We start from the raw sequence: 11560 nt of genomic DNA on the forward strand, positions 1-11560 counted from the left end.
TTTAAAGTATTGAGCAGTATATTAAATAATTCAAATCTTTTTTAGACTTGAAAAATACATAAATTTACAGATGTGTAGTGACATTTCTTCACTCACAAATATCTTATCTATTATTATTCGATATATTTATATATTTATGAAGTTGTAATAGCAAATCATAGGTTTTAAAATATACTATATATATAATATACTATAAAGAGCATTATATACATACTTTATACAATATTTGTTACTCTCGGTGATCATTGAATATTAATTTATGCAATTATAAAAATAATATGGAATACACTTTCGAACAAATATGAAAAGAATTTGATTCTTCCTTAAAAGGAAAGATTTTATATATATTTGAAAATATAATACTTCTGTGTTGAAAACGTTTCGGTATATATTAATCTTAAATCAACTGCACAGACTATTATTTTAAAAATAAATATGTAGTATCTATTACTATTAGACATGTGCAAATGTTTTTATATTATATTTGCATGTGCAAATTAAATCTAATAATTTTGAACACAATTTTTAAATAATATATTTTTATATCAGTTAAAGAGATGACAATAACCATTGACACTTGTTATTAGTCCTATTCTCAGCATTTAAAAAATTAATAAAATTATATTTATCTAAAAAATCCACAGTCTTTTAAAAAATTATAACTACGCGAATCATACAGATTTCCTTTAAGCTACATAGTAATTATACATAATAATATTATGTAATTAGATTTACGAATTTCATTGAATTCAATTTCAGATTACTTAAATAATATCTATTTTCCATCAATTTTACTACTCTTATATAGTTAAAATATTAATTTCCCAATAAATGATAAATTCATACAAAAGAGTATGGTTAAAAAGCTGCATTACAATAAACCTTTTTTTCGCACATGTGTACCATTTAGGTTTGCATTATTACTTTAATTGTAATTGAACAACTAAAGAAAAATCAGGTCGATTTCATCCAACTATGCTGATAAAATGAATTATGATCTATATATTTTGGTGTTTCAAAGTACATATTTTATGTTTATCTCATACTACACGTGTCTAATATTAATAAATAATATACTATAAATAACTTTCACTGTTATCTTATATATTACATTTTTCATTCATACCTTTATCGCTGATCAATAACGATTTTGAAATATGCTTATACGTTTTCCAATGATTCATTTTGTTGTCATATACATTCGCTCATTTTTCAGATACTGCCGTGAAATATATCTATAAATTAATATGATAATGCATTTATTTTACAAACTCATGATATAGGAACACAAACAGCAAATGTGTTGAAATATATAATTATATTTTATGGATCACATCCACATCACTGTGGATCTATTGTATATATCTATTGTGTACATTAATGTGCATGATGATAAGAGAATAGAGGATAAACATAATTGTTTAACTTAATACAATTTACACATCAACACATCTTAGTCAACTAAAATACATTTATCTACTATTTCTATAATACCTTTCTATATTGATTCAAATGGAACTAAAAATGAAAGTGTACATAATTTATAACGTTTAAATATTTTTGTTATGTTACATCTACATGGATGAAGAGTTTGTGGAAATAAGAAATCTTCAAAGATAAGCTTCGTGAGAAAAATATTATGAACAAAAATCATAGATAGCATATGTCTTTTACTTTCTAACATTTTGCAAGATCACGAATTTCTAGAATCACGAATATTCATTGTTAACGTTAAATAATTAACAATATACATTTATTTGACAAAAATATACAACGTTTTCTGAAAATATAGTAACGTAGTATTTTCATCAAATATAAAATTTATAATAGCAATTTTGTATCATACCTTCAAATTGCGTATTATGGACAATTTTTAGATGCTTTTTTGATATTTTTCAATTAATGTTTATGATAATTAATTGCCAAACAAAAAACTGCGCATTCTTAATATTAATATTATTAAATTAATACTAATAAATATTATTAAATTAAAAAAGACAGAATCAGTACTTATGTGATCTAAATACAGTAAAAAGAAGAGGTTCTATTAACCATATTGTATAAGATTAAAAAGAGCATCGACATTTTCCTTCTCAGACTCTTGTTGTACAACTTGTGTAACGTTTTGCGTTAACAAAACTTGTTCTATTAAAACGGTCTCTGTATCAGGATGTTCCGAAACTGTAACATCTTCTTCTTTAACTGCTGCTTCCTGTTCATTGTTCGACTTGATCACGTTTTTTCTTCGTTTCGTTCTCGGTCTATCCGTGTGTATCCTCATATGTCGTCGTAAATCATATTTGCCCACGAAACGAGCACTACAAATTTCACATCCGAATGGTTTTCCACCAGTATGAGTCCACATGTGGCGTCTCAACGCGGCGCTAAAAGTAAACGCTATTCCGCAAACATTACAAACATATGGTTTTTCTCCAGTGTGTAGAAGACTATGATCTCTCAAAGTGGCCCTTTGGTTGAATCGCTTTCCGCAAACCTCGCACGTGTAGCTTCGCGGGTTTGAGTGGATTCTTACATGATTCAACAAATTTCCTTGTTGAGAGAATGATCGTCCACATATCTCGCATTTGAACGGTTTTTCACCTGTGTGAACGCGCATATGTGTCTCTAAAGTGCGATTATTTAGAAATCTTTTTCCACAAACTTTACAGGGATACTTGGGTAAGTGAAGACCTTGCGGATCCAAGTGAGTAATCAAATGCCGCTTATAGTTACCTTTATGATTGAACAGTCGTGGACATTGACTACAGGAGTAAGGCGCACCGCGTATGTGTGTCGTAATGTGAGTTTCTAACTCTGATTTAACTTTGAATCTGAGGCCACATTTCGGACAACGATGCCTATGAAACTCCGTGTGACACACCATATGTCTCTTTAAATACCTCTTCATCGTGTAAGCTTTGTTGCATATGAAACAGGAATAAGGGAACTGGCCTCTATGCGTTTTAACGTGCGCACGCAATTCTCTATGACTCTGGCAGTCTTTCTCGCATACCACGCAAAAGAATGGACCGCTACTCGGTACATGATTGTCTATAGTATGCAACAAGACACCGGTCAGCTTATCGTAATTTTGCAAACACAGAGTGCACTGATATTGTATTACATCGTCTTCGAGTTTTATCTCTTTTATTCTCGTTATTGTATCATTCAAGCTACCTAATATATTATCTTTCGGGTGGACATAATAATCAGAGTCAGAGTCATCGCTCTTTTCTGGCTGTTGATTCGACTCCGGCAAATGTTTTTGTGTGTTTTTCTCGTTTAGTCTTTCCATCGATTTTTCTCCCGGAATCGTAGGTTTCCAGGCCACCTCGTTGTCAATGATTTTATTATCTTCCTCCCTTGATTCCACAATCTTCTCGCTGCACACGGCATTTAAAAATCCTTCGTTGTCCACAGTTTCGTGTAGGAGCTCCCCATTACAGTCAGCCTCGGTAATCTTTTTGCTATCATCTAATTTAATCACAGTATCGCAAGAAAGCGTATTCTGGGTATTCACATGCTCTAAAGAAACGTCTTCCGGTATATACATTATGGTATAATCTAGCTGCTGGGATTCCAAAATTTTCGAAATTTCATCAGGTATCTCGCTCTTCACTTGTTTGTCTTGATCGATCTCTGCTCCTGACAGCTTCGAAATGATAATACCTTTTAATCCAGATATGTTAGCCTTGTTAAATTCGCCATTTTCTTCTACCAGTTCGGACACGTCGAGCTCTAACGCTTGCTCTTCTTTGTCGTTTATAGTAATTCGGTCGGACAAAAATTCTTCTGAAATATCCATATCACTGATAGGCTTAATATCTTCTTTGCTATCTAATAGTTTCATTTCTAACAATTCGTCTGGTTGTTCTGAACAGTCTTGTTCAAAATCATTGCCCATTGCCTCCTCCTGAAAGGCAATACCAACAAGTTGGGAACGATGTTAATGCTTCCACATTACGTGCAATTACATGCTATGACGAAGTTAACGAAATTAAGAAAATGCAAGCATATAGCTGAGACTGGATCGATACAAGGAAGGTAACCTGTACGGGAAGATAATATAATAAGAACAACCAAATAAAATAAAAATTATTCTTCTCTCTTTGAATACTGGTTGCTTAAATACGAGCGTATCGTATTATTACCATCCCGAAAGATTTTATTGTCCTACTATTTACATACTAATATCTTTGTATTTGATACATCTTTGTACAAATGATTTCTAAGGCTACTTTTTCAATACATAACTGATTTATTCGTAATAAAATATACAATTGCAAAGCTCTGTTTACATGATTAAATTATAATTGGAGCGAAACAGTAAGCTTGTTACTAAATATTAATTAGTATACGCAACAAATAAATTTCGTTCCATATCACCAGTATATTTCGTACGTAGTAACAAAAGAAACAAGTATAAAGTATTGTTTAAAAATATAAAAGTTGGACACGAATTTTTGATAACGAATTGTAGAATTATGGAACATATCAAATTCTGTACTTAGTATACACCTGCATTGATTTTAATGTTAAATGATTAACCAAATTAATTTAATTAATGCATTTTAATAATAACCTTCCAAGTGCCTTAGCTTCTTAAAACATCATTATTTTCAATATAAGTCACTAATTACTATATTTTATTCAGTACTACTTTATACATATATTTGCAAGCAAATAGAAATTAAGTAAATATAATTACATGGCTGCAAATAAATAAAATTCATTAACATTCAATATTAACATATACCTATATTAACGTCATGTGTTTACACTTTCTTTTATTTACACTAGACATCTATGAAAATTAACTATTTATTGAGAACGAACAAGGTAATAGAATTAAAATCGAAAAATTAGTAATATCAATCAGTTATGTTGATATTACATAACAGAACATTAAGTTTTTGTATGTATTATGCAACTAGAACATATAAATCTAATATTAATGAATTAACAGTATTTAGGTTAAAATGTATAACATATGACGATCAAAAACATTTTATGTGTTTGCATTTACAAAACATTTTAACATAAGAAAATCACTACATTGTAAAATAATGTAAATCTTAATTACATAATTACAAAGGCCAGGTATCTTACCTTTATGTTATAGCGGATTTGTGTTTCAAACATTTTGCGGAGTTTCCTTTCAGTAGCTTGAACTTGCAACTTGAAATCATAAAATGCATCTGTGCGATAAGCACACTTTGCACAAAGCATATTTGGTAACCCATCGAACCTGTCAATCTATTTAAAAAAAGTAAACTATGTTAATCAAGTTAGCTGATATGTATAATATAACTTATACAGTATAGTTAATACAAAACAAGTTTCCTATTTAACATTTCTTGCATTATATCTCATTAGTCAATTTGAAATCTAATACAAGAAAAAGTAACTCGCACTTTACTTTGAAATTCTAGTTATATTCACATAATACTATTAACCAACAAATTTGTATATAATTATTATAAATATCTCTTTTATAACTTTAGTCCTACATGTAAAACTTTACTGTAATGCTTTATATAACATGAATTAATCTTGTTCGACTTGTTTATTTCTCAAAATTTAGATTACAATGGAATAAATATCATTCAATTGAATTTAAACACGAAGTTTATTCTTTCCATTTAAACATCTGTATCTTGTTATCGCAGAATAAATAGTAGGTATATCTAATAAATGAATCTTTGATGACACCATTTTAAGGTTATGTTACAAAATTACAAATTTATACACGATTAACTATAATAAAAGAATGACTGACTACTTAACAAAGCAAGAGACAGAAAATATATTAACCAAATGATATTTTATAACTAACCTGTATTGATGCAAGCTCTGCAAGTTTATTAGGCAAATTTTTTTGACTAATCGTGTCGTCATCGTACATAGGAAGAAGAACGCCGTCGACTTTCATGCACGCTCGACACATGTCGGCACAGCTAATTTCCCAATTCATCGTTACCTTCGACATACTAACACTAAAATAAGACTTTCACAACGTTCGTGCTCACTTAGAAATAAATGCATTTCACATTTCCCGGTTAGCGTCTTGTTTCTTATGGGACATCACCGTCAGTCAACATAAAGTTCAGTCATTAACTATAGATAGAGCTTATAGTTCGCACGTATGCTGAAGCGACATCTGACGCGTATCATTTTAGGTATAAACCTACAATAAATTAGAAGAGAGTAATTTGTATCGATTAATTACTTTTGATGATTTCCATTTCATTTAAGTGCTATGTACATTTTTTTTACAAATAGAACATACATTTAAAGCAAGCATGATACTTTACGTGTGAATGCAGTTATACATATATGCAGTTTATTTTTAAAGAAATACTTATTTTGAATTCCAATTTCGTCAAGAGAAATTATAAAATCTTGAAAGGTATTTAAACAGATATTCTTATTAGAAAATGATTTTAAATGTTAACATTTTTATATTGCAGTCGATGTTGTTTTCTTTTTAATCAAATATTTATTACCGAATGAATCGAATGTGCATATGGAATAATTCATATGCGCATTTTCTTGGACAATGTAGTGGACTGAAGTTTACACCAGAAAGTCAGACATTCAAAAATTGTAGCAGCAATTGTCTGGTATTTTACTTTTATTTTATTATTCTATAATATTATTATGGACAAAAATGTGACAGATAATACATAGTATATTTACGAAAGGAAGGATTTACGAGATAAACATTTCGCTTTTTCACGATGACAACCCTAAACTACATAAATATTAATGTAACATTCTGTGTGGATTGAGGATACATAACCGTTAAGTATTAAGTTATTGTATATTTCTCTATATTTTTAATCGCGATATTCAAAAAATTGATTTTTAATAGAGTATTTAACAAAAGTAGTAAAATATAACTTGTCGAGTGTACTATTATAGCCGTAAAGGTTAGCACAGAAAAATATAGAGTGACAGAATAGTATATATATAGATTTCAATTTTGAAATGAAATTCGTTATCATATATACATATGTGTACACACTATCATTCAAGTAACAAACGCTTATTTGAAACAATATGCGAACATATATAACTTTGATCGTTGTTATCGGAAAATGTTAAAAGAACAAGTTATAATGCAGTTATGTCATAAAATAAAATCTTTTACTAGTACTCTCGATCTGTATAAAGGGAAGTTAGCTTGGTCAGGTTAAAGGCCAGTACTTATCACGACATTTCGAGAATCGAGGCTATTAGTTGCCCCGGGGATAAAGATGACAAGGTGTTCTTGAGTCACGTAGATAGTAACATAAATAGTTAAGGTCACTTGTATGCAACGCGTTATTAAAAAGAAAAAAAAAGGGAAGTTGTCCTCCGTGAACTTTCCGCACATATGCGTGTACGTTCCTTAGTACGCAGTTATACAGATATATTTTATGCAGATATCCATTCGCATATAAAAATTGGTATTTATAAAATAAAAAGCATTAATTGCGCACATAATTATATATTATGCAATGAATTGATTCATTCATTTGTGAAATTGATGAAACCTGAGTCTTTTATACACCGAGTTGATTGAATTTCACTTCTGAATATTTTCCAAACGGATTTTATTTTTTTATTTAGAAATTGACTGCATAATATAGTAAAGATACGAATACGTATCCTAGACTTTTTCTTTTCTCTTTTCGAAGCTTGGAACACTAAAAAAAAATTGGGCATCACGGTTTAATTCTTATGAAAAATTATTTAAATTATTAAAATTTGGGAAGAGATACGGAGGATCAGAGAAATAAGAGCCGAATAATGATATTAGGATATAAGTACCTATAAGTATGAAGCGCTGTGATAATGTAGGAAAGGCAAACAATAAGGTACGAAGTACGAATATAGGATCTCCCTAACACTGACGGTATGCTGAAGTGCGAATCTCCACCTAAATTCAAGATAGCGAAGTGCCCTTAATGACATCAGATATTGCAGTACATTGGCGTTTAAATGGCAGCTAAATCATTGGCAAAAACATTTATTTGTCGCGTTGAGAACTTTGACAATTTTCGGATAACTTTCTGTTGGAACAAGTACCGTTAATTAACAAAGTCGTGTTGCTGATATCTACGGTTTTCTAATGAGACTTACTTTTGGATCTTGTGTACCGAATATAATACGAGGAATTTTTGTCTGAGAAATTCTTCTACATGCTTCTTATTCATTTGATGTTTTCTATTTTCCCAGAACTATTATATTTTTCTTACATCAGATAAAAGAAGAAAGGGTGGAGAATTTTCAATGGAATCGCAATTCTCCGTAGAAAACAATTTTCTTCCATTTTATTTTAAAAACTTTAATCAAAATGAGACTACACGGTAGTTCATTTATTAAGAACAATGTATTATTTATGGTAGTTTATAGAATATTTTTGTTCGTTTAAAACTTGAAGATATTTCATGATTTTCTAATATGTAATAACAAATTGAAATCATAATAAGATATAAGAACATTCATAAGAACATTCGTGCACTAATTTTGAAAGTTAGTACGAATTACAAAATGAAATTATACTTACTTCAGATAACTTAATTACCGGCAAAAAGATATGAAATGCTCATCCTTGATGGCGAGGACGATTCGAAAGACTAACTTTTAATAGCTGACAGAGTTATATTTTCAGATATTATAAGACTACCTAGGAATTGTGACGGACTACGAAAAATGAAACTTTAAATTTACTGAATAAATAGACGCTTAAACGAGTTACGACATTTATTAACATTATTAAAAAGACAGATGTGTGCAAGTTCTAATTAGCTTCGTTAATTACTCGAGTAATATTACAAAATGTAGCTGAAGCTAGAATATTTGCTACTTTCATATTTATCGCCTAATCGTTCCATCATATTTTGGATTAAACTTATCCTGAACGAAAAATGTTTCTTTTTCTTTTAAAGGAAAGAAGTTGGAAGCTTGAAATGGTAATATTTATATTCTTTGAAAAAAGTCATATTCGTAATCAAGAGAAAAAACTATTTCACGCCCCATTTTTCTCTGTCTTTATCTGAAAATATTTTTTTAGGAAAAACCGTCTTCTAAATTTGAAGATGAAAAATCGGTAGTAGTTAATCCATCGAAGATCATAAGATTCAAGGGAAGCAGAACATTACCCGGTGAAAGAATTTGTACAGTCGATCATCAATCTTCTACACAATTGCCAACATTTACAGTATTCTTCTACTGCAGCATGAATGCCCACTTCATTTTATACTTTGTTGGAAAATGGTACATGCTTAGTATTATATGGTGTGATTATAACTAAGTAAATGTTAATAATTATGTTTCTCACGTATTCAACATTCATAATAATTATTTTTAAAGTCGAGGTGAACAGCGGCAGCATTAATCTTATTTTATATACTTCATGCTTCTAATTAAAAGTGATGTTGCGTTTTTCATATCGATTATTTGTCTCATATATGGTGTGCAATATGAACATTTATTTGTAAATTTATTGGTTTCTGTTACTCGTAAATTTCACCCTCTGTATGAAAAGAGTTTAGTCTTCCTTTCTACGTAATGTAATAAATTAAGGCAAAAATAATTCTCAGCTGAATTGATAAATAACGCATTAAGTTACTAATATTTATTGGTTCACAGCGGATCGCAGACTTTTGTACAAATTTATATTTTTATGAACTCGGTTCACGAAATAGAAACTAAGTGAAGATTCAGTGTCTCTATTAAAAATTAAAAGGGATGCAGTACTTTCTATGCTTTATATATTTTTGCATAATCTGTGGATTTTTGCATCTTTAAATTTTGCATAAACGCATCATAAATTGTACAATATCACAAAACTTGAAATTCATATACTAATTCCATCAACGTTTGAAATTTTAATTTTGTATTACAACGATATACGTTTAAAAAGGTCGTCGAAGGTAGTTGGAAATTTTACTTTTGTACGATTTACGGCATAAATTCATTCTGTATGTAGGTACAAGGAACGCCTGTAAACCATGAGCAATTCAGATGATCAGGAATGACTAATAACGAATGTCATAAGATCGATAGTTTGGAAAATGTGCGAAGGAGTTTATAAATGGCAAGTAAGCTGATGTTGCGTTACTTTGAAAAATGGGAAACATTGTTCCTAGAGGGTCTGTCACAGAATAGAGAAGACAGAAGTACGTTCTACTGATTCTGAGATGACTGTGAGTAACAACGTAGCACTTAACCAAAACCCTAAAATGGATTGCTTTACTAACTTAACCACCGATTCCATAAAAAGCTATTTTTTACATTTTTAGCATATGTGACGTATGTGATCAAATCTTTTTGTTAAAGGGACTTTTTTAATCTGACTCGAGGATCTTACCTTTTCAAATCAGATTAGAAAAGAAACAATTGTTTATTTCAAAAGACAAATTAATTGTTTATATAATTTTACTATATATATACATATAAATTACAAGAAGGAATATTTAGAATATCATCGAGCGTGAGAATTTAGAAACTTGATCGTTCGAGAGCAACTCCTTGTTTATTTTAATTAAAAGCAAACAACAACGGGGAAAGTATAAACGTATGGCGTCAACAAGCAAGATACAGAGAATTGCGTATATGTGTCGATATTCGTTGATTTATTTTTGAGGGCAAAAGATCCGTACGAACAAAAGCAGTGTTCGTTAACTTTCATATTGTCCTTACTTATTACCATCCTTAATTGGATACTGTTTAATCCTATATGCTTCGATATTCATTCCTTGAAAGCATTCTAAATAGCATCTGATAACAAATTCATCTGATATAAAAAATTCAATATTGAAAGAACATGTATTGTTAAAATATTCACTATTAATAGAAAGCTAAGAGCTACAGTCGTGTTTACGGTAGAAAGTATTTACGTTCATCTAACGTTTGTTAAAAAGACAAAAGACGAGTGCTTTCTAGATTCCTTTCAATGCTGAATTACTCAAATTAATAATCGCTTGATATTAACGATAAGTGAAATCCACAAACAGGCTACCTCAATATCATACTCAAAATGGAAAAGAAAATCGAATTTCTCCACTCTCTCTCGCTCGTAGCAGTTGCTATGCTTTTAATTCTACGTTCTATCTCCTTCGTACGAATGATCATTTTCGAATCTTTTTCGAGGTCCAGCGCGAACACGTTCCAGGTAGCAACGTCTATCGATTCGGTATGTTTGATTCATCGATGTTAGACGATGACAAACACGGTCGCTGGTACATGCCACAGGCAATGGACGGGTTGCAATTTCTACAATAACATTTGACGCAATGCGAGAGTACCGAGTATGGTGATATCGACAGGGATGGCCAGAGTGAACTTTGTCTTGGATATCTCGTGGCTGCAAAGAAAATGAGAGAAAATACCAGGAGAGTAAGGAAGGTTATCGGGAAGCTGTTTTCGTGGCTCATCCTGCGATGAAAAGTCGATCGGCCGAGAGAAGAGGATCAACACCTCTTTTCGAAACGTACCGGCGGCCCATCCCTAGGCGGCGAGAAGCTCGATCAGCGCTTGCGCCCCGATGCCAGCTATAAGAATCTGACCG

General features: G+C 30.7%; 1 protein-coding gene across 2 annotated transcripts; it reads right to left on the reverse strand.

Annotated features, from left to right (window-relative positions):
* LOC126923591 (zinc finger protein 737-like) lies at nucleotides 1-6134 on the reverse strand. 2 transcript variants are annotated; one of them, XM_050737205.1, is made up of 4 exons: nucleotides 5837-6134; nucleotides 5110-5256; nucleotides 2734-3913; nucleotides 1-2601 (listed from the first exon to the last, which is right to left on the reverse strand). In XM_050737205.1, exons 1-4 carry the CDS (start codon nucleotides 5987-5989, stop codon nucleotides 2048-2050), a joined length of 2034 nt encoding a protein of 677 aa, XP_050593162.1. In that variant the 5' UTR covers nucleotides 5990-6134; the 3' UTR covers nucleotides 1-2047. The 2 variants fall into 2 exon arrangements, with proteins under 2 accessions (XP_050593162.1, XP_050593161.1); XM_050737204.1 differs by having other exon boundaries at nucleotides 1-3913.
* Nucleotides 6135-11560: the final 5426 nt, after the last annotated feature.

The sequence above is a fragment of the Bombus affinis genome, chromosome 13, assembly GCF_024516045.1.
Source record: "Bombus affinis isolate iyBomAffi1 chromosome 13, iyBomAffi1.2, whole genome shotgun sequence".
NCBI lineage: Eukaryota > Metazoa > Arthropoda > Insecta > Hymenoptera > Apidae > Bombus > Bombus affinis.